Source organism: Sturnira hondurensis, unplaced genomic scaffold, assembly GCF_014824575.4.
Source record: "Sturnira hondurensis isolate 20B ecotype Veracruz unplaced genomic scaffold, ASM1482457v3 Scaffold0021354, whole genome shotgun sequence".
Taxonomy (NCBI): Eukaryota; Metazoa; Chordata; class Mammalia; order Chiroptera; family Phyllostomidae; genus Sturnira; species Sturnira hondurensis.
In genome coordinates, this window is record NW_028093985.1 from 32,190,063 (window position 1) to 32,217,703 (window position 27,641).

General features: G+C 42.3%; 1 protein-coding gene across 5 annotated transcripts in view; it reads right to left on the reverse strand.

Moving 5' to 3' along the window:
• NREP (neuronal regeneration related protein) overlaps window positions 1–22,860 on the reverse strand; it is a 29,776-nt gene extending 6,916 nt beyond the window's left edge. Inside the window, exons 1-3 of one of the 5 annotated variants that reach the window (XM_037032190.1) lie at window positions 22,696–22,860; window positions 21,903–21,944; window positions 20,548–20,611 (exon numbers count right to left, since the gene is read on the reverse strand). In XM_037032190.1, the coding sequence (XP_036888085.1) occupies window positions 20,548–20,562 (15 nt within the window). In that variant the 5' untranslated portion in view covers window positions 20,563–20,611; window positions 21,903–21,944; window positions 22,696–22,860. The other 4 variants (XM_037032189.1, XM_037032187.1, XM_037032188.1 and 1 more) reach the window with 4 other exon arrangements.
• Window positions 22,861–27,641: the final 4,781 nt, after the last annotated feature.

A 27,641-nucleotide genomic window follows, 5' to 3' on the forward strand; every position in this document is an offset into this window, starting at 1 on the left:
AAATCTACTTTAACAAATTAGAAACAGAATTTGATAACCTAATTCAGGGCTAATTCACATTTGATACAGGTCCTTCTTGAAGAGAGGGGAGGAAATTAGGTAAGATTTCCTCCAGATCTGATTCTCTAAATACTGTCTGGAAAACAGCCTTAAGTCCTATCCTACATTTATGAATACTCACGTTTAATAAATAATATTAAGAATCACACCTCATCAATAGGTTAACAAACAGACTTACATGTTTTTGATTTGGGAAGCCCAGATGTGGTTGCCTAACCCCTGGGCTAACTGAGATGTTTGCAATGTCCCAATCAACCCATTTGCTCGGGAGGTGTGAGGTACAAAATGCGGATGGCTACGTTGGTTCCTTGGGATAGTCTAACGGTAACTTCATGCTACTCCAGTAACATTTATGGCACATCCCAGTTCGCAGGGCGATTCTGTATAAATTACCTAACTCATCCTGACAATAAGCCTCTGATAGGTCTTAACATTACACAGGTGAGGAAATTGAAATTCAAAGAGGTTACAAGACTCACCCAAAGTTATAAGGTCAGTGTAGGATAGGACTTAAACCTGTTTTCTAGACTCTAAACTTCAGTTCTTCCCACTATCCTGATGTTCTTGAATTATCCCAGAATGCAAATTGCCTACCACAGTTCAAAAACTACAGAGTCCACAGCCAACACAGAGTCCACAGCCAACATATACATTCAGGTCTTAAATATCTGAGAGCTCGCCCAGGAAGAACTGCACCTATTTTCTGACTTAGTACTGAGTCTGCTTTCCAGGCCATTTGCCTCCCCCAAAACCAATCTCCTCCCTCTTGCTCAGCTCTCCCCTCCTTTGACGGGCTCCTTCTGGGAGAACTCCACCATCTGCCTCAACTGGGACAAAGAGCCATCCTGACATGCCCTGTCACCAGGAAGGGGTGAAGAAAACAAACAAATCCCAGCTCGGGCTGAATTTTAACAGGCCCTACATTGGGATTAAAGGTAAGGCTGTAAATCAAAACAAATAATTATAAATCAATAATAATAATTACATTTCTACATTACTATTTTTCTTTTTTAAAGTATTTTATTGTTTATGCTATTATAGTTGTTCCATTTTGCTCTCTTTGCCCCGCCTCCACCCAGTCCACCCGCTACTTCCAGTCTATCCCCATACCACTGTCCACGTCCTTGGGTCCTGCATGTATGTCCTTTGACTAATCCCTTCTCCTTCTTTCAATCAGTCCCCCCTGCCCCTCCCCTTTTACAGCTGTCAGTCTGCTCCATGTTTCTATGCCTCCAATTCTATTTTGCTCATTAGTTTATTTTGTTCATTAGATTTCACTTAAAAGTGAGATCATATGATATTTGTCTTTCAGCCACTGGCTTATTTCATTCAGCATAACAGTCTCCAGTTACTACTTTTAAAAGCACACTTTAAGTACCATTAAAAATATTACACATATTAATGAAATATAAAGTTTTCCTGTAAGCCCAAAACATTGATAAAAATACACATAAAAACTTCATAGACACATGAACACAATGAAAAGGAAGAGCAAGTAAACATTGTTATATTTGTGTTCTTGTGAATTTCTGTGATATTCTATTTTAACAAAATCACGTTGTTCTAGCATTTAACTTCTAGGTTCACCCAAGTCTGACGTGTAGTGAAAAAATAGCTTGCCTCTCGGAAATGATCATACTTATTCTTACAATTTATTTTTCCAACTTAACTTTCCTTTTAAAAAGAAAAAAGAAAAATTGTCAGTGACCTTTTGCCAAAGAACTCAGGAACATGAGCATTTTATAGTGAAACCCACAAAAGAGAAAAGTTCCCCACTTACCTCAAATTTGCTCTTTGGAAACAATTAAGCCACAGATTTGACAAGGGTATTTCTAATTAGGCATTTTTTAGTGTTTGACTCATAAAGTAATCTTTGTATACTTTAGGAAAAATAAATGAGGCTTTGGCCTTGTGGTAAATTCTTTGTATCTTTCAGAACCAGATCTTTAAGCCCCAGATGGCAGAGACTGAGGAGCCTGTTACCTTCTGAAAACCTGCTTGGCTGGTCTCTAAGAACTCCGAATGTCCCTACACATGGTATCTAAAGGAAATACTTAAACTTCCTTTTATGATTCTGGAAAAAGGTAGATTATTGGAAATATATGCTACCTACATTACAGCTTTTTTCTTATACCTGTGGTGTTTTGAGACTCTTAAATGAAAGGCTTCAGAGAAAAAAATCTATGACAATTATTACCCTTTCTCTCACATAACTCGAAACACCTTCACTCACGCGTGCATTCACCATGAGTCTGTGAGTCGCCCGCAGTGCACTGGACACTGTCGGGTTCTGGGGACTGCAGAAAGAGAACAGAGGTCCTGCCCTCTAGGAGCTCAAACAGGCAGGGGTGGGGGCAGCAGAGGTGTGAAGACCTTCTAAAAGATCACTTTAAAAGTGTGTGCTAGGAGCTGCATCGTGTCTTCCTCCACCCCAAATCCATACGTTGAAGTCCTGACCCCTAAGACCTCAGAATGAGCCTATACTTGAAGACAGTCTTTAAGGAGGTCATGAGGGTGGGCCCTAATCCAATAGGACCGGTGTCCTTCCGGTCATGGGGATGAAGAAGGCCATGGGGATGCAGACACAGAGAGGGAAGGTGATGTGAAGAATCAGGGAGCAGGGGACCATTGACAAGCCACGGGGTGAAGTCTCGGAAGAAACTGACCCTACCAACACCCTGCCCTCAGACTTCCAAACTCCAGAATTGTGAGAAATGACCTGTTGTTTAAGCCAACCAGTCTGCGGGACTTTGTTTTGACAGCCCTAGCAAACTAATACAGTACTTTAAGTGCAACTTTTTAAACAAAGTATAGTTCATGTCAAATGTAATAGCTGTTGGAACATGTACCAACAGAGTAAAAACAAACAAACAAACAAAACTGACATTTAGCAAAGCTTCCAGTAGCATGGTCAGCGGAGATGTGGGTGGCAGGGAGCAGATCTGGAGCGACTTCACAGGCTGCTGCAACCTGTTTGTTACCTGGGCCAGAATATTAGGAGCTAACAATGACCCTGACTGTTGAGGTTGCTGAATACTGATAATACGTGGGCCAGAAAACAGGGATCAGGCAATCTCTTTCCAGAGTCCTGTGCTTGCTGGGCCCTAAAGCTGTTTGTTCTTCTTGTACTGGTCAATTGGTGTCCTGAAGGCAGACACAGGGCTTAAACTGTATTGCATCCGCTCACTTTTCTAGATTCAAGCTGTGTTTCTCATGAACATCAATTAAACTATGTTTTCATGTTTTTAACTTCGCTAACTCTCTCTCTTTATGGTGGATCCCAGAAATGTAAGCAATCTGGGTGGTCCATATGGGAACACCTCAAAACTGTTGTTTTATTAAATAGATAAGGCAAGTGCACCTCGATCTTTTCTTAAAAAAGTGTCTTCCATGTATAAAATAACCATTTGTTTGTTCTTGCTCAGGTAAAATCCTCAAAAATCTCCAGAACAGCAATTTTCAACTTTGTGCTGGAAGGATTTTTAAACATGCAATACCCAACTATATAGTCAGGGGCACTGACCTCTTTTCCATTAGATTGTCAAATAAAAAAAATGAGAACAGCCGACACAACAATAGCTGTCCAGTGTGGCTGAATCAAAATTATACCTATTTTTGTCATATCTGAAAAAATATCTTTTTGGTGTGCCGCAGAACTTTAGTAATTAGTTTATGTGTGCCATGAGATGGAAAAGGCTGAAAATCGCTGTTCTAGTAGCCTGTTCTTCCAGAAGTCAGAAATCAGAAAGGCAAGCTCTATCCTCAACAACTGAGAAAACACTGTGAAAATATAGAGGGAAAGGAAAACTTTGTTGTCTTAAATTGCAGAACATGCAAAGGTTTTGTTTAAATTCTGGGAAAGGTGGAGTGTTTATGCTTGTCACTGAATATGTTAGTTAATGCACCTTTTTCCACAATGCTACACTTAGGTCACTGATGACTACATTAAAAACAACTGAAAAGCCACATTGATTTAAATATTCTAATCACGGTAGATATTCATTTAAATATCCATCAGCAACTCTTAGATAAAAGCAAATTTTTTGCTTTCAAGTATACTTAACATATTCAAACCCACAATATATTTAAATACAGTTTAATGGTGAAAATGTACTATTTCTTACTGATTCTTTACATGTATTTGATGGCCGGGTATTTAAGTTTCAACTGTCTACTACAGCATGTAAGTTGAGAGTGTAATGCTCAAGGTTTTTTGCTTTTTAGATCTTTCTTTCAAGGGTCATTTTACTCTGTGGACAACACAGATGAAAAATGACCTGATTTCTTAAAAAGTCTATAAGACAATTAGCTAAGCAATGATTATTGCTTGGTATCCCAATCATAAAAATGAAATGTGGGGAAAATCAGAGACAACTCCTACAAGGTCCTAAAAAAAATGCAAACTAGATTATCTCTTAAATTCTTTTTTTGAATCTTTTAAGCTTTTGTTTCAAAATTTGCTCTGTATTTTCCAATAGTATGCTCCATGTACAGAATCAATCTGATCAACATTTCCTATCAGTTCTATACTGCATGTACAATTTGAATTATATTTTCTTATTGCCTATTTCTAAATTTGTCTTTTCCTCTATGTACTGTCTTTATCACTGTTTCTTTGGGGAGACTGTTATGTGAGATTGATCCTCTATGGTAGAGTCATGGCTTTGTCCAGAGTTTAAATACATCACATACATGTATGTTGCTTACTTAATTAGTTCACATACTGTCTCAGAAACCTGCTATGAAGAGGTGGCGTGGCCTGGTTAACAACCACGATTGTATTTCCTGTCCTCGATGGAATTCTGTGTGCTTAAGAATGCACACACACGGCCTCTTTATGTCTTAACAAGGATAGGTGCCCACCCCATGTAACTAGGAAAGGGGGCTGGGGCAGCAGGTGTTCAAATCGCATAATTAGTTCTTTGAGAAGCAAAGGAGTATATTTCATGATCTCTCTGCCACTTAAACAGTGTGCATGTGTCTGCATGTATACATGTTCCATTCTGCCTAATTGGTAGGAAAGCTGCGGAACCTATTACTGTAATACAAGGGGAAGTTACTTGCATATACAAACACTTCATTTCTGCAAATACCCTTTGAAGTGGAGCTATTAAGAATCTCCCTCAAAAGCCACTCTGCTCCCAGGTGCAACTGGTCATGTGAGAGGGCAGGATGTAAACTGAGACCATAAATGAGTTACAAGGATCATTTTCTCTGAACAGCATTACATCAATGATTAGATGGTGCCAAAAGATGATGCACTGTCTCTCTAGAGACGAGTCTTAGAGACCTGCCTAACCCTGGGAACGCGGCTTGCAGATGAAGCACACAGTGGAGGGAATGCATTGCAACTAGAGGACAAAGGGTAAGCAGGCAGAACATGGTGCCACTCTGGACGTTCTGGAAAGCAGATTAAAAGTGTTCGCTGGTGCCTAAGTTGGCAAACATCCTGGTTTGGGAACTAAGTGAAACATGCAGAGACCTAATTTATGTACACAATGTGCACACGCACACACACAAAGCACACATGCTGGAGCTGGCTGTGGTAACAATGCATAATTACAGAGAAAGCATTACAAAACATTCTCAGCCATAAACGTCCTCCTGCCAGAAAGGAGAGGATGGCCTTTCGGGGCAGTGCTGTATTACTACACGTGCTGACACTCCCTGCTCTTCCATGGTTAGACAGGGTCTGAACCTGGAGAAATGGGGCTAGGAAGACAAGAAGGTTCAATGAGGAGGACCATGATACAAGTCACAAATTGGTTAAGCCCATTGGGTGCATGTGTCCACCACGAGCACAGAAAATGGCCATGTTTTATAAATGTCACACGGCAGATTATGTTACTGCCCACTTTTCCCCCCACATTTCTGAGCATTATACATGGGTAGTACCTGAAATACATTATATCTGTTCTTGTGTTTTGTAATTATTTGTTAAAATTTCTTGTAGCGTAATATGCTCAAAAAATAAATGTTAAAATCCCTTTATAATACAAAAAACAAGTATCTAGATATAAATAAATAAATAAATAATTGAATTAAATGATGAAAATGAATGATTGCATGGGTGCGCATTACACACGGCCAAATACGGTGCGTGCCGGCCACGGGCACCTGACACAAACTGTGTGGACCTGAGAGCGGATGGATCCCTCTACCTTTGTGCTGCTCATCCCGAGGCTGTGTTGAGAGGCCCCTGGTGACGGTGTAGGGACCGGACAGCTGCGGAATTCTATTTCTAAATTTCAACTAGGCAGGAAATGGAAAAGGAAATCTCCTGGCAACAAAATGAAAGTGTTTACATGGGAAATTAATCGTCAGCACAAAGAGCTTTCAGAGTCACTCTGTTCTACAATATAATACTCGGCTTGTTTGGCTACTGAGTCCTTTAAAATTTGATTTCTAAGAATAAGAGCAAAGACTTTCAAGAGGAGCAATGAATCAAGTCAGGAGCAAGCCACAAAAGGTTAACAACATTGCCTAACTTTGCTTTTTCAACACTATTTAAAACAGTTCATCGGGTGAGTTTTCCGGACTTTGATGGTGTGCGGTTCAAGGCAGGGTGCGGCAGCAGCAGCCGAGTCCTTGAGCGCGGTGAACAGAGGTGAGCGGCAAGCATCTCTGTGGGGGGACTCCTCCTCTCATCCCAGCCCAGCCCCGTTCCTTTCCAAGAAGAACTTGCTTATTAGCACAAAACAGTCCACCTAAAGACTCCATAAATCCAAAAAAGGGAGTTACTGATCGAGGAATTCTCAGACTTCTGCCAAAACACCCTCCCCTGGGCTGGAGGTCAGCCTGGGACAGTAATCAGAGCCAAACTGTGGACGGGACTCAAGGAATCAAGTTCAACACTTCAAACCTTGAGTTTTCATGGGCGACTTTTCTTTTCAGCAATGAAGACGAAACAAAGTACAAAGAGCTGATAACAGCCCAAAGTAAACTAGAAGTGCAAGAATAAAGCTTGGAAGCAAATCTCATAAGGGGTATCTATGAAGAGATTTTTCAAACAGAAAAAAAATAAAGCAGCTTTTTAAAGCTCTGGTTTGAGATTAAGCGGTTTGTGAATGAACAATAAAAAGTAAAGGCCACAAAACAAGATACTTGCTCTTTTTTGGTAGAAAAAAAATACTGGCCTTTGTTAACTAGCAGCCAAAGGAAAAGAAAAGAAAAAGGGCCCTCAGGCATTTAAGCACAGCATAAGCTTTTCCTTGCCTCCCTGACCTCAACAAAATGTTAATAAAATCTTCAGCCTCCCTGGAGTGGAACCAGAGTAAATATTTACTTAACACATCTGAGCTCTAAGTCTGGACCACCTTATTCCTTTACATAAATTGGTTTTCATTTGTAGTCAAGAAATGAAAAACACTACATTCTGTGTTTTCTCCCAGTTTTTAAGGTAGAAGGAAGGAGGAAAGGAAGACAAAAAAACTACATTGTGCCCTCAGACACCAGAGTGCACTCTGAATTTCTGAACCGTATGTATTCTTCGCCACAAGTGAGAGGAACGCTGTTGCTGGGCTTTCCAATACCAGACATCTGGTGCTAGCACGACTTTTTCCAGGCACATTCCAAGGTTAATAGGAAACATCTAGACTTTTATTAGCTGGTTTGAATCATTTTAGATGTGCTGGGTTTCACCTACAAATGACTATAAGAAACCTGATTTCTACTCACTAAGAATACTAATTTTTCTTTCCTCTTGTCCTACAATTACTGTGCAATCCATTAACATTTTCACCAACAACATGGAAGAATAGGTCTTCAAAAATCAGATTTCTTTGTTAAAGCCCTCAATCAAAGGCTAGTGAGGTACATATTTATTTATCTAGACATAGGGATTTGGGATTTTTCTTGGTCTGGGTGAGTGATGTGACAGCCAGTTACTTTTGAGAAGGTTGAGGGCATTTCAAAACATTCCCCTCGCTGACAGGGGGCAGGCTGAGATTTCCAGGAAGTGTGCCTTTCTCCCAGAGTGCTCACTGCAGAGAAGGCTCTTCCCTCTCTCCATCAGCGCCCCCTCGTCCGGGCCAGCAGCTGCACACCTCTCAGCACTTAGCAGAGGCCACCTGCTCCTCCTGCACTGTTTTGGTCACTGAAAGACCGATATCTCTTCAACAACTAACAGCATCACGACAGATAACAGAACTGGGAGGGAAAGTAGTTTCGGGGGAGGGGTGTTTAAATCTGAGTCTAATTGGTTATCTCCTAAGATGTCTGCCTTTAAAAAAAGAAAAACTATTAACAGATCTATACCCCTATGCTGTAAGAACTCAGGCCACAGAGAGGCTCCCAGAAGGCTTCCAATAACATGTCCTCTAAGAAACTGGCAAAAACGACAAGTACAACAGGACAGGAAAAGATGAGGATGCATGTGCTCCTGTGCACACCTGGATTTTCAACCCCACGGAGTGCAGCGTAGTCCAATTCAGTAGAAGGCTTCTTTCTCTCCAATGAGGACTCAGCCATGCAGTAGTACCCTGGGAAGCAGAGAAGACCCAAGCAGTAGCCACCAACCCAAATTGGTAAGCTATTTCAGGGCTGGGAGTAACGGAAGAAACAAGCACTTCAAGAGTTGTGAAGATAACTGCAAGAGGCATGCCAAATTGGGAGGCTAGATTCCCTGGAAAAGGGCTCCCACACCCAAATCCACACGGAAAAGATGGCAGTGGAAACTCAGACCTGCATTCTAAGTCCTGACCACACTCCCCAACAAGAGAGCACTTTGACTTCATCTTTCTGTCTTTCTTCCCCCATAAACCAAGTCAGAACTACACTTCTCCAAAGGAAGAGAACTGTGAACATTCCATGGGACTTGCTGGAAACCACATAGGCAGAGTACGTAAGTTTGGGAACCAGTTTTCTGTGTAAATGCACATAGCTTTCATTATAACGTATTTTTTTAATTTTAGGCATGTTTTCCAGGCAAACCCATTTAACCCTCACGGTGCTCTTTCAAGGATGAAGTGCATCAATACATTTAAAATGCTAGCAACAGAGTCAGGTGCCTAAGTGCATGTGGATTAACTGGCACTATCATCACCCTCACCACTCTGTGGATGAGAACACTGCAGGACAGCGAGTCAGGGAGCCTGCCCAAAGTCACAAAACCAAGAAATGGGCGAGACAGGATGCACACCCAGCCTCTCCTTTCATAGAATAGTTCATCAGTATTGATCTTCTCTATTTTTCCTAAGCCACCTGGAGTGATGCCACGAGGCCCCCTGAGTTTTCAATCCCCCAAGTAGATGGGGAGCATCTCTGCTTAGTGTCCTTGTGATGAAATTTAGGAGCATTTCTGACACCTACTGTCAAGAGTAATTTCCTTAAGAACATATGTTGCCCTGTGTTGCCTGTGTTTCTGCTAAATAGCTGCCCTTCAAAAATAATTCACCTTAAAAAACAGCACTGTTCGCAGGCACAGAGGGTGTGGGCTGCACTGTCTGTGTGTCCACCGTCATTGAGGAAGGAGCAGCAACTTTGGCTTGGCCACATTAGGACTTTGGATCTAAGTAAACTAGTGATCACAGCTTTGTCTTTTTCGCTTTTCCCCAAAAGGAAATGTTCAGCACAATGCATATATCTAGCGATTGTTGCAGCTAAGTATAAAGGACATGTGTTAAGAAGCTAACTTGTCTTCATATAACCCCCAGATGAACTCTCAAACTAACCTCTCAAATGGCCTAGCCATGGATAGTCTAATTCAGAATATCTTTTCTTCCATCGGATGCATTTGCAATCACGTTCACTGTAAGTATACTTTTCAAAAGTTTAGTCAATTTAAAAACAAACTGCTTAATTAAAGGACAATTAAAATCTCATCTATCAATGATCTGCAGACATACAAACCATACACTATGTAAAAATATAAAATGGCCCAAGTTGAACAGGAAGAACATAAAAACTTATTAGACCAGAGAGGAAGTGGGTGAACTAAGAATTAAGAATGGTAATTCAGAATGAAAAACAAAATTGAATCTGACTCCATTTGGAAACTGTTAATGAATGTGGTAGAAATGCAGACGGTTCTAAAGACAGAAAAATGGAAAGATGAAGATGGGGTAACAAGCCAATAATTAGTTATCTCTATCGCAAAGGTACCAAATAGAGAAAAACAAAGAAAACCGTATTTGACCCTCAGATTACATGCAGAGCACCGCACCCAGTCACAGGCTAGGTCGCAGTGTCCCTCTGGCTTTGTCCAAACAACCTAAGAACACCTGGTCAATTTTGTAAAAATTCACATTAATTATCAGATGAATTATTTCTATGATGCCAAAGAGCAAATTGAATTGAATTTCTGATTGAATTGATTGTGACAGTGTAGACAGTTAAGCTTCATATAATAAAATTAAAGTTTAAAAAGCAGTCCTAATTTTTAAAAAAAGGAATAGGCTTAATGAAGATAAAATGAAAAGATGTGGAGACTTGGCCTCCAGACCTTGGTAACAAGATCAGAACAATTTAAGATTCTATTATCAAGAAGTGAGCAAAATATCCACGGCCAGAGGCATTTTGTGATGTATAATTAGACCCAAGTCTCCACAGGGCAGCATGAAATGAGACTCAGTTGTGGTCCAGAGCATCCAGGCTTCAGAACCAGGCAGATCCTGGTGACTGAGGATCAAAATTACAAAGATGAGAAAAGCTCAGTGACAAAGTGGGCAGAATTAACTGAATTGGTTGGGTGTATAAACTCAATTATCCAATCAATTGATTAAGAAATATTTACTAAGTACTTACTTTCTGTGACATATTGAGTTTTTGGTAGGCAGTTTGCAATCCTATAGAATGAACAACTTATCAAAGAGCATGCCCCATTAGTTTGGGCTGGGAGTGCTATAGTAGCAAAGACGACAGGTTTTCTTCAAAGAAGTTTTTTTAGAACTAAGCCACCAGATCCTGGGACACCTTTTCAGGAAATCAGTGGGCTAGTTAATTAATTCATCTTTCCAAATTCTAATTCTCTTACCTATACAACTAAAGTCCCTGATACTGCCTGTTTCAAAGAGTGGGTCCATCTCCTGCATGGTGTTCATTCCTTCAGCCAGTCTTATACCCCCCAAATGTACCAGGTAGTAGGCTAGGTGTTCAACTTTGTGCTGCCACAGTCACGCCCACAGGCACACCGATACCGAGATTCAGCAACTGCCTGGCAAATGTAAAAGAAAAGACTTTGAGGTCTCCGTCCCACTAAGTATTTGGGGTAACTTTCTCTAACATGACATCTTGAAGGGAATGAAACGATACGTCTTGGGAAAGTACCTAGTGATACTCCCTTCCTGGGGTCATGTTTATAAATATCTTAGTGAACACATTTTATCCATGTAACTACTGACTCTAGTTTTTCCTTGACAGTTCTGAATGCTGACTGCCAAAGATGAAGTATCTTCTCCTAACTTCTACTCTTTCCTGTTCAAGAGCAGGTTCTGTGTCTGACACTGACTTGATCCAATAAAGAAGTCCTCAGAATGCCCAGACCCATTTTCAGCACAGCTTGTGTCCACTTCTCCCCGGTCAGCCACTGGGCTGCAGTACTTTTCCCTGCTGGAATGGTATCAAACACAGCTCAGACAGGAAGGCTGTTACCTGCCCCAGTCATCAAAGGGCAGTGGTGTGCGATGGTGATCTGAGTAAGGGCTGGAGTGGAGAAGGGAGAAACGCTAGACCGGGCAGCCGCGCCAGAGCTTCTGTGCACATTATGAATCTCCCTCTTGTTTTAATTACTTATTGGTATGAGTCTTTGGCTCGTCTTTTTACTGGCAATGACTATTCAGCCATTCTCCCTTTCTTTCCAATCAATGGCTCTGGTTCCCCATTTCAGCTTAAAAGGGGCAAACAGACCTTCCTTTCATTGGCCACACTTTCTTATGGATCTCCTCCTTCTCCTTTCTAAACACGTGTTACATTTGTGTTTTAGTCTCTGAAAGTAAGGATGAACCCTGAAAAGGCAGTCTAAAATCAAGGGTTTAAAACTATCTCCAGCTAGACAATTATACCTCTTCTAAGGCAGAAAAAGCTTAGATTGGAAACCATTCTAAGGTAATAACAGGCAATAATTTCACTTATGAAGATTTCATTACCTTGTGAAACCAGAGCAAAGTATGCTCTACTGTCACGAACACCTCATTCCGATTGCTGAGAGACAAAGCATGGAGATGTGGGAAAATACACCGTTAACCACGCGGCAAACAATGGCGCTCCCCAGCCAAGGTTTCATGGCGCCCCCCAGCCAAGGTTTCGTGGCGCTCCCCAGCCAAGGTTTCGTGGCGCTCCCCAGCCAAGGTTTCGTGGCGCCCCCCAGCCAAGGTTTCGTGGCGCTCCCCAGCCAAGGTTTCGTGGCGCTCCCCAGCCAAGGTTTCGGGTGTGTGCACCTACTCTAAAATGAGGCTCCTCTTCCAGCAGGTCAGACCAAACCGACTGTGTGGACTCGCTCAGGATCTCTTCTGTCTAAGCAAGTGCAAAGGAAGGGAGCCCCGAATCTGAAAGTTGTTTTTCTTGAGTGCTTAGATTTCACTTAACTCTCCCCCCACCCTTCCCTCATTAACACTGAGCCTTCTGAAATGTTCAGTGAAGAGGGGCTTTTCAGCGGTAAATTCATCATCTGTTGTGTTTTTATATATTTTATACTTGGAACTATCACAACTCTGCAAAGTGTTGGGAGGTTACTAGTGACAAATCCCAAGGTGAGCCACCTGGTTCGGCTCAGAACACACCTAGATCGCCATGCATCCAAGACCTTTGGCTCATACATTTATGTCACAGACATTTATTGATCACTAAGGATGTGCCAGATCCTGGACGGGCACCGGAGCAGCTATCAGACCGGTTCCCGGATATGGGACCTGTTCCAAGGTCCCATTAAGAGCACATCAATGAAGGCTACGGTTTCCTTCCACTTTGCAGAAAGAAAAGGCCACACCACTTCACTAGCTGTTCTTGAGTTCCCTCCCAATGATGAAACTTTTCCACACCTAAATTCACCACCCTGCTGGTAGAGGAAAAGGGAAAAAAAATGAGGCTTCACAGCCTCACCTCCTACCAAAGATGACAGGGACGATGCTGAGTTACTAGGGGCCAATTGTCTTGTTTCAAGTTTCCAATCTTGGAGGGTGGAAAAGAGCTACAGAAAAAAGGCAGCTACAGGTAGAATGCTGTGTGACGAGTGTACAGAGACGCCCAAGATGATTCCTGCTGGAAATTCTGGGGTGAGTGTCGTAAAAGGGCTAGTATTTAAGCCCAATCTGAAAGAGCGGCTTTATTCTGTCAAGAGAAGCATTCTTTCTGGGACTGAGGAAGCAGAGGTACAGAAGGAGGGACTCCGGGGGCCCATTAGAGTAACAAGTGGCCTGCTTCCTCCAAGGAAATGCGGTCCATTGAGGCTAGAAATCTAGTATTAGTTCGCACCGCCCCTGGCATGGCTGCCCAGCCACAAAAATGAAATTCAGGAAGAGGCAGCAGTTGGACACAAATTCTTTGTAAGTATGACAAGGAAGTAGGTAGAAAGAACTCAGAGAAATGCTTACCTATGTCACTGTTACTGAGAGACTCAGGGATAAGTCGATCTCATTTGATGGGGCTGAAAGAGCGAGCGACACCATTTCATGTGGACAGTGCTGCTGCTGCGGAATTCTAAGGTAAGAGTCGGTGCTATTATCAAGAAATTCCAGAAAATCCTCCTGCTCTTGGCTTTCCCCAACTTCTGTATATCATGTGCTGAGATTCTCTTTACATGGCCACCGGACCAATGACTAAATTAGTAACAGCCAGTAGGCCTCAAATCGTAAACAATTTTATTATGATGATGTAAGTGTTGGCTTGAATTCTGAAAAAGTGTATCTGGCTAATCAGGAAGAAGTGGAGGGAGAAAGAACCAGCTGGGTACATGTGGTTACAACTGATTAGCACATGGCTACACCCAGCCGGCCTCACAGAGGGGAGCATGGTGCCTCCTTTTGGGCAGCTGGCACACAGCAACTCCCTGTCTGGCCAAGTGGACACCTCTGAACTGCTGGGACTTGTCAATGGAAGTGCTACCACTTTCTCAAAAAAGAAAAAAAGAGGTTAAGTGCGCTCCTTTCTTCCTTCCCAAGTCCTTCTTGCTAGGGACCTTCTTTCTCTCTACTTCTCCATCCAAGCCCAAGGAGAGTGAGAGGCAGCAATAGAGCAAGCTTACATTTAACCAGAAAATGTTCATGAGTGTGTGTGCTCTTTTCTGTTGGGCACAACCAAAAGGAAAAGGAACTCAGAGGAATGGAACCTGAGTGAGAGCCTCTGGCCACCTCTAAGGTACCCGCTCAAAGGCAGCCTATGGCTGAGCACATCAAGTCCTTGACTTCTAGGTCTATTTTGTGAGCTCTGTCCTTGATAGCAAATGGGCTCTAAGTGGACAAGGACATTCCCTACTGCAGTAAAAATGAATTATGCTCTCTCTCACAAGCATACCTAATGTATTCCCTTTTTCTGGAATGTGCTTCTCTCTTATCTAAATATACCCAAACATTCTCAATTCTTCATTCACTCAGTATTTATTAAGGACAGTGCTAAGCCCTAAAGACAAAAAGCTTGAGAAGACATATTACCTGCTCTCAAGGAGCAAATAGTGCACTTCTAGGTTTCAACATTTCTGCCAGCTCCCACTGGTTGTTAATGGTACACCATGCTGCAGATTTTGAGATCATATTCAGGCTGAGTAATAATAATGACTGCTGAGGTTGATTAGCAATGTCTGTCACAGCTGTGGCAGGCGTCCGCGGTGACATGTATGCCATATAATTGCTATCTCTGGGTGTAGCTTAATTTCTACCTCCTGAAAAAAAGTGCTCCCTACAACCCCCAGTCGCCGGCCCTCAGGCATTCTAAATTGCTTTGCATTACACTTGCTAAGTTTTTCATGCACGCTAAGTCTTCCTTCACCAACTAAAATATACATTCACTGCGGGTATATGGCAAGTGTGCACCTTCCATAAGGTAAAGAACTAAGCACAAAGAAAATGCTCAAAAAGTAAATAAAAACCTTGTTCAGTTGACATGGGAATAGACGCATAACCCTACTGCTAACTCTTCTCAGTCTCCCCAGTACTTTCAGACATGGCATCTTTGTGTTCTTGGGATCCCCTTCAAAACATCACAGAATCAGATTGTGTTAGAAATAAGTGAGGGCTTTACATTTCCAACGCTGGGAGCAAAGCTCCTCCTGGATCCTGGAGGGGGTTTTTATGGCCCGGTAGAAGTTGTGGCGAGCTCTGAGAACCACACCTGAGCAGGCGTAGAGAGCCAGCCTCTCACCAGGTTGCTGAGAGTGTGGCAAGAAAAACTGGTACAGGAGAGCAACTGAAAGGCACTCTTTTTAGCAAGTGGCTTTATGGCTTAATGTGCTTTTTCCTCCTGTTAATAAATTATGGAAAATGGTTTGTTGTGAAAACTAAAATACATTCAGGTCAACTTACTAGATTTTTAGAAGAAGGTAAGGATACGCATGACTTCTACTTCATCTAAACTAAACATGATTAAGCCATTCACAACAAATAAAAGAAGCCCAACTTAACATACATTAGTCTGCATAGAACAAATAGTTACTGGCCTTCTGACATACATTGAATACTTGATTAAGCACTGTATACAAACTTTATAACCTTCTGGGTGCCTATAATTTAGTTGCCCAGGGAAAGAAATGCATATGATCCAACCAACAAATAATTCGAGAGAGTAGAATCTAATGGTATACCCAGGCTGATACCAAGTCATTGCTACCAATAACTGAATTGATATTCAGAGTTTACTTGAGAGCCATGTGAATGCTTAAATCCCAAATCATTAAAGCTGCTAGTATTTGTCACACACTAGTTCATCAATCTCAGAATTACTGTTATTCTTTACACCACTGAGATGAGAAAATTTTGAAGCTATCCCTAGGTGAAAAATATGTCTAGAAATACCCATTTCAGATAAATTTATACCCAATAAATAATATTTTTAGCAGTCATAATTTCTACAGATGTGGGCTGAGATTTATGGTTAACCTGTTTTCCAGTTCAAAGTAAAGGAGAAGTTTAACAATGGAATCTTTTAACATATCTTTACCAACCAAGATGACATAGTCCAAGTACATTCAATACATTTTCCTCTGATATATTCTAATTGGATGTGCTGATAAAACTTCTTCGTCCCCAGTCTTTTCCTGTATAAGAAAGGAATTGTTTAAACAACTCAGACAAGTCCTTCCCACTCTAGCAACATTTTAAATAACCAAAATGAATCAGATGAAATCAACTGTTTTTTTTAACATCATTATTCAGATAATTATCTCAACCCTCCATTTTACTTTGCCTGTGAGGATACGACCTTAAAAGACTTTCCAGTCAGAAACAGCACTAAGTAAAATACCTACAACACGAAGGAAGTCACAGTATTTGACTCCAGGGCCCCCACGTCAGTCCAGGGTCAATGGACATTTAATGTACAAAACTAGGAATCTGGAGGTTCCTCATTCTGTTTATTAAAACAGTCCTGTTTTAGAAGTCTTCTTTTCCTACTTGAAAAGTATTCATCCTAGGATGTGAAATAAAGTGAACTCCTTCAGTGTATTTACGGTTATCTGATTTACATACAAGTTTTTAGGAATTGTATTGAGTTAAAATAGAATGATACCTTAAATAGGTATTTCTTCCAAGATTTCTGCTAATATACCTTCTGCCTAAATGATCTATGTAGCTCAAAAGGAAGCTGGACTGAGGCTAAACCCAGACCATCCCTACTGTCCTACTTCCCCCAAACAATTCCCAATTCTCCCCCTCACACTGAGCTGAAAGGCCTTGTGAAAGAGAAGATAGTACCATATAAAATTACCCTCCTAGGCACTCTTCAGCATCTCCACCATCCACAACCAAGAATCACTGTGAGCAACTTACAAATTTACATTCTCAAACCCAGTGGTACAGCTACCAATAGGACCACATCCCTCCTCAATCTTTGTCTTTTTCTTTCAACAGGAAAACCGTATGTTAATGGAGAGATTATTCACAGAGTCTCCTTGTAAACCCATGAATGCCACTTCACAGACTAGAGAAAGCTGAGCTCTATGAACCATACAATGGAGTCAACTCATCTTTTTTAAAAGCTCAGCATCACCCTTAAAGAGAACTTACATTGTTCCAATTCCTTGGTCTCTGTTAAAGCATAATGAGCCCATGCTTTCTGTCACTGTGAGTCCTTGGCACACACGTACTCAGAGCCAAGTTCACTGCACAGAGGGTAGGCATGTTGAAAATCAGAACCTAACCTTGACATTGGGTTAAATACTTGATTTTTTCCAACTGTTCAATAAGACCATCTGGGTATTCTGAAGTAGATTCTTCTCTCCGAGTATCAAAAGTACCTTTAAAATAAAACACCTAAATACCAAGGACCCATACAAAATGTAATCTAAGAAATTAAAATTTAGCAAACTGCCAAACATAAAGAAATGCTGAAGATGCTCTGTAGACTCTCAATATCCTGTGAATTGCATTTTTGAAAAAAAGGCAACAGGAAAAAGGCATGTTTACTAAAAAAACTTAAAAACTTGGGGAATGAGTTATTGAAAGAAACATTCTATTCAACCAAGACATGGAAAACTATACCAAAATTAAACTTTTAGGAGGAGTCCTGAGTCGCACAATCCCAGGTGCACTGTGACCTAATGGCGCCTCCTGGAGTTGTGCTTACAGGGTCCCCACACAGCCACAGTATCACGAGTGCCCCTAGGAGTTAATGAAGTGGCTGCATTTTTTTGACAATGCAAAAGGTACTTTAGGATTCATGACAGAATCTCCAAATTACTGTTGTGAAACATTATTATTTTAGGGTACGTAAAATATCTAGATACTGAATCACTCTGTTTTTGAATTCTGGAGTGAGTCTTTTACTGAAATGAGCGAGCCAATTATAAATTTGTATTTGGGAGGGGGGCTAAGGGGGAAAAATGGGACAACTATAATAGCATAATCAATAAAATATAATTAAGGGCCCTGGCTGGTGTAGCTCAGTGGATTAAGCGCGGGCCTGCGAACCAAACAATCACGGTTCCATTCCCAGTCAGGGCACATGCCTGGGTTGCAAGCCAGTTCCCTGCAGGGGCCAGTTCCCAGCAGGGGATGCACGAGAAGCAACCATACATTGATGTTTCTCTTCCTCTCTCCTTCCCTTCCCCTCTAAAGATAAATAAATAAAATATTTAAAAAAAATAAAATATAATTAAAAAATGAAAAAATACTGAGCAATAAAAACAATAAATACATAAATTTGTATTTGGAATAAAAACTTTACTAAATAGGCTAAAAACACTGACATTGGATCCTCTTTAGTGTTTTAAATTACGTAAATGCAATAACATGTTTAACAGAAAGGGCATTTATACTTTATCTAGAGGAGGCCAGGTGTTCAATCTGTTCCTCCAGCAGCAGTTTCTGTTGAATGTGGGCAAAAGTCTTCAAGGAAGCCAGTTACAAATCAGCAAAGTAATTTCAGTTTTAATCAAGGAAAGAAAATAACTTCAGTTTGGCAAAAAGGAAAAAGTGGAGGCACAAAACACCTCTAATATGAGCTTTTGAAAAACACAATTGAAACACTTTTTTTACACTTACATGCACAATGAGTTCTAAAAGCTTGGACCTCCCGGAGTAAGAGAATTGCTAGAAAGTTACTTGGAATCACCCACAGACAATAACTGTCGGTGGTTTCATTTCAGGCAATGGGCTTGCGCCAAACGGGACTGACATCTTGATGAAAGGATCACCAAAAGTTGTGAGAATTTTTCCACGCGTAAAAATCCTTCCAAGAGCAACACAACAAACTGTGATTTCTCATTCTGCCCCCATACGTAAGAGACAACTGTAGAAAATTAACAACATGTAATAGTAATTCCAATTTGCTCTTCTGCATTCAAATCATTCCAACTCTCATTCTCAGCTCTGGCACACCAGCTTGCTTTCTGCAAAGCTCCTTCCACTCACTGTTACAGAAACATGATATTTTTACTCTCTGAACTTGATCTATAGGGCTGGTTTTGGCAGGGTGAGCGGTCAAACTTATGTTTAACCAAACTGGTCACCTGACATATTACAAGTATCTGTGGTGACACAGAGAGTACGGTTCTGGGATAAAGAGCTAAAAGGCAAGGTGATGTGGTGAGTCACAGTAAAAGATAATTAAAAAAAAAACAAAAAATATTTTGCAGCAGTTCACTATGTCACCATCCTGGTACTTTGGGACAATGGCTAACTAGCAATGCAATATGCAGTCAGGAACCACTGCACAAACCCATGATCAGCTAATTTTCTCTTCATCCCTTTTGCTCTTCCACCTCAAGTTTCCTAATTGGATCACTACCAAAGTCCGAGCAGGAGCTGTTTTGTCAGGTACTTCGAAATCCACCTGTTGAAATGGCAAGTGAGGCACACACACAGAAAGTCGAAAGCCCATTTGCTAACTGTATTCCAACTGAACTCATTTCATTGCTTCTGATGCATTTGTCTCCTTGGAAGCTTAGAGTTGGGTTGTTCTCAAAGAAAACATCAAGTATATCCGATTCAATTCTGATTCAGTAAAATCCACCCTCGTTTACAAGGAAAAACTAAAGCTAAATTTGGAAGTTGCACATTCGAAGTGGCAAAGAGGTGTTTCAAGGAGTATAAACATCTGCACTAGAACACGCTGTACCTCTCTGAAAAGTTTTATGACAGCTCTTTTTTTCAGTTCAACTTTTTTCACAAAGGGAATTTTTCATAGAAAATTCATATACTTATCCAGCTGCATTTAATGTGTATTTCATCTAATTCTTTATTTAATCGGCCACCAAACACACTCGGCTGCCTTCTCTGGGGATCATGATGCTAGTCAGAAATAGTTCCACTTCCACGTAGAGGGTAACATGCTTGGTTTCTAAAACTGAGTGGGTGTGCCTCACAAATGAAGGTTACACATAAACAAAATAATGCTAATTACATTTTAGACACAGTAGATAGTGTGGATTAATGAGAAAAGCCCATGTTCTTCATATATATTGCCCTTAAGGAGAGCAGATACTACAATAACTCAATAGCTGGACACAGACCCCTGGTCCGTGGATAAGTTCTGGCTCCCTCCGATGTGAGCCCCACCACTTTGTCTGAGCCCTACCACGGTCACCCATTCCATGCATACCACAGCACAGCACTCTGCTTAAAGAACAGAATGGTCTCTGAGGTTCAAGTGAGATAAATCTTCCCTTCTGAAAAAGGAATTTCAGTATTCTCTTCAACATGACTGAAAATCAGAAGATCTAACCCCACATCCACTTCATACAAATTGCTGCACTGCAAAGCTCCCACATGCGGGAGATAGAACCTTTTAAAGGTCAGATGGGGTAGAACAATGAAGGGCTGAGGCGGGATGAAGGTGAGTGGTTGGTATTTATATGGAATGAAGGTGGAATGAGACTGAAAATCTCCTCTCATGACCAATTCTTACCATTTTGAGAATCATAACAGTCTTGATCGTGCACCCTCCCTCTCTTCAGTCCAAGGAGACCGACCTGCAAAATATGTTTAAATACAGTGGACGAATCGCCTCACCCCAGGTCAGCACATGAAAAACGCCTGTTTACAGGTTACAGACAAATAACTATTTTCTGTGGTTAACATAAGTCGCATGCAAATTACTGTTATTACTGGGGCTTCTGAAAGAGCTCCCCAGACGGTTTATAGGCTGAAATAGGGGACAAAGGAATCCTTGGTACCTGGCTTTGCAGAGTCCTGGGCTATTCTTAGTGTTCGGTTCATTTTTAAATTGCAGTTCAAAAGGTTTAGCAACTTAAAAGTAGAACCAAGGGATAAAAATAGATTGTTTTCTGGCTGCTCTTTGTTCCCAGACATACTACTGGCAGTATATTTGCAATCAAGACAGCAGAATAGGAATCAGCCTTCCACCGTGTAGTGTAATGCCTCAGAGTGGATATTTTTGGAAATGGCACTGCATTACATAACCTTCCGTGTTTAAAAAAAAAAACACTACACTGGGGGGGAAAGTCAGGAATATACACCATTATGCCCTTCTCCCTAAAGCAAATCAACATTAATGTACGTACATGCGGCAGTGATTTCCGTCTGAACCTTTATGTCATTGGAATACAATTCTTTTGTTCACATAAGTTATGACAAAAATTAACATGAATGGAGAAACTAAAAGTTCTCAAAAGGGTATCATAAACTCGTAGAGTTTTCCTGTTATTATACATACATATAAATGCAAATCAGATTATTATCATCATCGAGCAAAAAGCCATCATTTGTTTTTAAGCCCTCCTTCTTTCCCCCAAAGTTCAACTGCTTTACAATAAAATGCAGGGAAAAAGTGTTGAAAGACTGAATGCCCCAAAAGACCCTTGGCGGCAACAGCAGCGTTGAAGGAGTAATAAAGTATAAGAACGGAGGGACAAATATTCATTTAGTAAAGGGGGGAGGGGTGCATGCACCAAAGTGCATTTAATGCAAAGAAACAAAACAGTTCCTAAACAATGCTTTATCAGCAAGAACAAAAATTGATCACAGCAACAAGAAAAAAAAAAAAAAACCCACCCCTTCCCCAAAGAATTCTCCCTCTTAAGTTGTGCATTTTTTAAAAGCCCAAGTTAAATGCCAGCCTTAATGCAGCAGGACCAAAAATGCCAGAATTTCTCCAAGGTACACGTTTCAGCTCTTTAAAATTTAGAGGGAAGAAGCATGAACTCTGCAGGGTCGAAGGGTCCAGCTAAGAGCAAAGGCAAGAAATCGACACAAAAGAGAAAGCAGCGCTCCCGGCCGGGGATGGGAATGGCATATACTTACAGACAAAAGCCCCGCTCCCTGTTCACTCTCTCCTCTCTACACCTGAAACACAAATGTGGATGAAAAAGGGCATCATGCTAGAAAGACAGCTGGGGGGGGAGGGGTGAGGGGAAAGGGGTGGGGGAAGAGGAGGGAGGAGGGGGAAGGGGAAACAAAACCCAAACCGCCTTCACTTCCAAGAAGTGCAGCCTTGGAAAAAGAAGGAGGGGAAGGTCTTCCTGCCTCGTGCTCTCTCTTCAAGAGTGTGTGTGTCTCTCTAAGACAGTCTCTCTCTCTCTCCCCACCTCTCTTTCTCTCCCTCTCTCCGCTGCTAGTGTGCTAGTGAACAATGAGCTAATTCTGATGGGGCTGGCGTGGCGCCAGCGCCCCAGTCTTGCTGCCACTGTGCTGCCACGGCGGAGCCAGACTGCTTACTCGGCAGGAATGGGCGACTTGGGGCCCCGTCGGCAAGCGGCCAACGTGCGCGCGCCCCGGTCCCCCGCACCCACGGCACCCCTCGTGCCGAGTCTACCCCTACTGAGCCCGCCGGGCCCCTGGGGGACAAAGGGGCCCCGCAGCTCGGCGAACCTCCCTGGCTCCGCCCAGGAGCACGGCGCTTACACACCCAGCCCTGCCTCTCCCGCCCCCGGAGGGCTTCTCCGCCTCGACGTGCGGTTGCTTTTCAGACAAATAAGGAGGTGGAGGAGGCGGTTTGGGGGCAAGCCAAGCGTGAAGGCGGCCAGGGCGCTGCACAACCCGGCGGCCAGCCAGGGCCGCGGGGAGAGGCGGCGCGGCCCATACTGTAATAATAAACCTGCAGCAGAGGGCATCTGAGGGAAAGAGGACGAGACGGGCGGCAGCCGCCTTCCCTTTTATGTTCCTGTCCCGAGCGAAGCAGAAAATGGTGCCGATGGCGGCATCGACACACAGACCCACAGATCCGGCGCCGCATGCGTTTGCGCACGGCCCCGGGTGGGTCCCACCGGGGATGCGCGCCCCCGCTCCCGCCCACGAGGAAGCCCAGGGCGAAGCAACCCCAAGGCCGGGCCGGAGGCCTGTGGCTGCGCGCGCACACTTGGGCACACACTTGGACACATTCGTGCACCAACTGCAGGAGCCGTGACTGGTGTGATCAGTCCAAGACACTTCCCTGGTAATCCCTTCTCCTTTCCTCAAGAATTTAGCTTGTCCCCCACTCCCTGCTCCACTGAAATAGTACTTTTTAAAATTGGAGAGTGCTTTTTTAAAAAGTGCTTTGCATTTCTGATTTTTTAAAAAGTCATCTCTTATTTAAAATATCTTTTCATAGAAATGTAATAGACCAAAATTTTGCTATGAACTCGAACAAACTGATTTTGCTGCCAACAAAACAGGATATTTTACAGTGTCAGATGTTAAAGAGGAAGATTATTTTCCAATTAAATTGCTTTGCCAAGACAAAAATGTATAAAGGACCGAGATGTTTTCTACATTTGCCATCCACATTTTACTTCTAGTCACTAAAAGCAATGTTTTTGATTATAATGGTCAAAAGAAAAGGGGGAACTTACAAAAACATGCTTATAGAATATCTTACTTTTTAGATTTTAGTAATTTGGGGGTACAGAAATAACACACCTTAAAAGCAATGTTTTACACTCTTAATTCTAAAGAATAAATTCTCTACACACTTGTTGCTAGGACTATATAGATTTCTCTCACACTAGGAGAGCCACTGCAGCAAATACTTACTAGTCAGTCAGTGTGTGTTATGTTTTAGGGCCTGCTAGGAGCTTCCCTGAATTAATCTAAAACATAGCAGTCATTTTCCTGTGTGTATGCACACATACCCATGAAACAAAAAAACAAACAAATGAACAGAAAAACACCTTAACTTGGAGCCATTGCTAGAAACAAAAGGGAGAGATAAAAGTTAAACTTCCCTAATGCTTTTAAGGCCAGAGGTCACTGGCCAGGGAATTGATGAAGGAAGGTCTGGGTGGTAAGTAGGGTGCTGGGAGAGGCCAGACACCTGGGGGCTGCTTCAGCAAACTGGTCAAGGGCACCTCAACATCGAGATCTTTGTCACTCACCTCAGTCAGGCTTGAAAAGAAACCCAAGAGGGCACTGCCACATCGACCCAAAGTCTATCCCAGGAAGACATGTTCAAGAGTTGCTTCTACAGTAATACATACACAACATACATATATACACACTTCCTTCAGTGTTTATGTAAAACTTACTTAACCTAAGGTGTCCTTTCAAAAAGGGAAATTTGGGATGTATTATATGTCAAATTTCTTCATTGTAACCATAGACATACAGGTGACATAGATATATTTTTTTAAGAAATAAGAATACATGGTCAGAATAACAGTCTATTTACTACTATATTCCGAAAAACAGTTACAGTCCAACTATTCAAGAACCGTTCTTGAGTCTATCTGCTTGTAGGAGACTGCTGGTTGCTAGGGACATAAGAGAATTCAGACTAGTCACCTCGCTCAGGAACTGTGCTAATAGCTACCTCACAGGGCTCCTACCTATCAGGCTCCACCCCTCCCATCTGTCCTGTAGGCTGTGTGAGATACCCATTGCCCTGAAATACCTTCCTAATCATGGTGCCTGCTGCGCTATTACAGGATAAAGATAATACTCAACCTTCCATTCTGAACTTGCCACAACATGGTCACAATTTTCCTTTCCAGCTTTATTGTCCATTTCTTTTGTCCCTTTCCCAGTCACAGAATATCAACCTTAGCTTCAGTCTGAATGATTATATTGGGCATCCATTCATTCCTACACCATTAACAGTCAGGAAGCCAAGTCATGGAAAGACTGACTTAAACCAGAGTGTCTTGACCTCAGCACTACTGATGATTGGGGCTGGAATGATAATTCTCGGATAGGGCCATGGGGTGGGCTAAAAAGGATGCACAGGGGCCGGGAGCTGTCCTGTTCGTGGTAGGATGTTTAGCAGCATCTCCAGCCTCTGCCAACCGAATGAATGCCAGTAGGAAACCCCAGCTGTGACAACCACATATGCGTCCTGACGTTGTCAGGAGTTCCTTGGAGAGCAAACACCCCTGGTTGAGAACCACTTGACTTAACTCATCCGATCCATTCCTTGACATGGGAAAGAGGTGACCTCCCTTGAGCCATGTGGACTGAATGCAGGAGCGACAGAGACCTGAACAAAAGCAAAGTTTCCTTAGGAAAGAGGAAAAAGAAGTAGGCAGTACCCTTATCTTCATGATATTTATAGTCTGGGTGAGGGGGCGGAAAACATCAAAGCCAAAATGATGGTGCAGTGTGATACGGGCACCTGTCGGGCTCCGCGCATGGCACACAGTGAGCACCAAGGCTCCTCTCTAAATCGGACCTTCGACTCAAGACAGTTTCCTAAGGGAGGTGATGCTTAAACTAATTTTGTGGAGAATGAACAGAAGTCAGAAAATTGAGGAAAAGGGAAAGAGACATTCTGGGCGGAGGCAGGGACAGATCTCGAGTCCCCGATGGGTGTGCCATAGCCCATCAGAGGATGTGAGAAAAGGAGAGGATGCTCATTCCATTAGATACAGGCTTTTCCTTCACCCCTCCTAACACATTTTGTTCTCACATGTGTCTTCACATGTCCAGCTACATCTCAAATATATATTCTTACAGTTGTGTTTCTTTTCAGTCAATGTCGCTGTTTGGAGTGACAAGTTCCATGAGTGAGTTCCAGGTGAAAGGTTCGTATAAAAGTGGTTAGATCGAGGTCTGTGTGACCCTGGAGAAGTTAGTTAACCGTTTATTCTCAGTTTCTTCAGTGGTTTCTTTCCATGGTACCAGAGTGCCATGTTATGTAAAATTATGGACAGTGTTCGGTATTTTAGTTAGTGTTACATAAATGGCAGCAAGAGATACCACGGGTCCTTTATAGAATAAAACTTGTATCACAGACCATTATCTGTTCTGCCTCCCCTTCTAGCCTCATCTGTAGTCCCTCTTTGGGCAGCCTGATTGAGGTGCAGCTTGGCCCTGAGTCACTCTGTTGTGTGACTCTTGGGCCTCTTCACCTGCTATTCCTGCTGCCAGATGCTCCTTCGCCCTTCAGTGTGTTCTCGCTCGCTAACTCTTGATAAATTTCAGTTATGTATCACTTCCTATAGGAAACTCTCTTTGAACCACTGGTCTGATTTTTGGAAGAATCCTTGTGGTCACAAAGAGCCCTGTGCAGAACTCCACAATTGTCCTTACCACACTGCACTGTAACCCTGGCTTTATTTTTCTGTCTTCACTACCAGACTGTGAATTCCACGAAGGAGCAGATTGTAGTAGACTCTATTGGTTACCTGCCAAACACGCATTCTCTCTTTCCTCCTACTCTTCCTTAATTAAACCCTGACTTTGTCCTGATCTCCATCCTTCCCCATACAATCCAAAAGTCCCAGGGAAGGTGACCCCAAGAAGTAGGTTCTAATTATTTTATCCAGTCAGTATGTTGAATTGTTTGGCTCTGATAATGGGGTAGAGATGAGCATGTAACCTAAGTTCAACCAATCAGACGGAAGGGAAATAATTTTATTTTGCTTTGCTTGAGCTAAGAAATTGAATTGCATACTTAAAGCAACACAGAACTGTTGGAGAGATTTACCCTGAAAGTGATTTTTTTTTCCTAGAAAGATTATTCTTAGTGCAATTTGGAGGATGGATTGGGGAGGAGAGAAGGGGCAGAATTGAGGAAGTGAGATAGATCATTAACAGACTTTTCTAGTAATCCAGGTGAGTAAATAAAAATGGCCCCAAATAAGGTAGAGACCATTGTACCGGGGAAGAGGGAAGGGGTCAATTACCTCGTGGAGCTAGAATTGCAAGACTCAGTAGGGGCTTGCTAGAGTACTGGAAATGAGCTGGAGAAAAAAGTCCGCTTCAGTGACGTGGGTCTTTCCTGAAACAGAAAACACAGAAAGAACAGTGGATTTGGGAGGAGGGGTGATAATGTTTAGTTTGATATCTGTTGAGTGTAAAACTCACATACTCAGTATTTCAACAGCAAGCCCTAAGTAATTTTCTTATCACCATTTCTCTTTTGCTCTTGCCTTCTTCCTATGGTCTGTTGGATTGTGTCTCCTCCAAAATTCGTATGTCGGAGTCTGAACCCCCAGTAGCTCAGAAGGTGACTGTATCTGGATAGAAGATCTTTAAAGAGGTAACTAAGGTCCAATAAGGTCATGAGGACGGGCCCTGATCTTATATGTCCCAATAAAAGGAGGCAATTAGGACACAGGCACACACAAGAGGCCAAGGGAAGACACAGGAGAAGGTGGCCATCTATCAGCCAAGGAAAGAGGCCTCCGAAGACGCCAACTCTGATCTCCAGAACTGTAAGACCATACATTTCGGCTATTTAAATCTCCCAGTCCGTGTTACTTTGTTATGGCAGACTAGCAAACTAATATACCTCCCTTACACCGAACATTCAGAAGACCGAAGACTTAGTAATGTTTCTGTAGGCCATGAGTGGCAGGATACAGTAAGATAGAAAATCCAAGAAAGAGCCTGAAGCTATGTCCACCAACATATGCCAGAAGTAACGTGTCCATCTGAAGAAAAGGCTTTGTCCAAAGCCAGAAAGTCACATTAAATGCATGGATGAAAGCTGCAGTCATGGAGGCTCGTCTGAAACTCAAGGCTCGTGGTTCTCAGAACAGCATTCCAAAACACATAAGGAAACCTACTTACAATCAGCCTTGTCCCCTTGCGAGTTTCCAGCTGTATTTACTCAGCTGCTGAAGG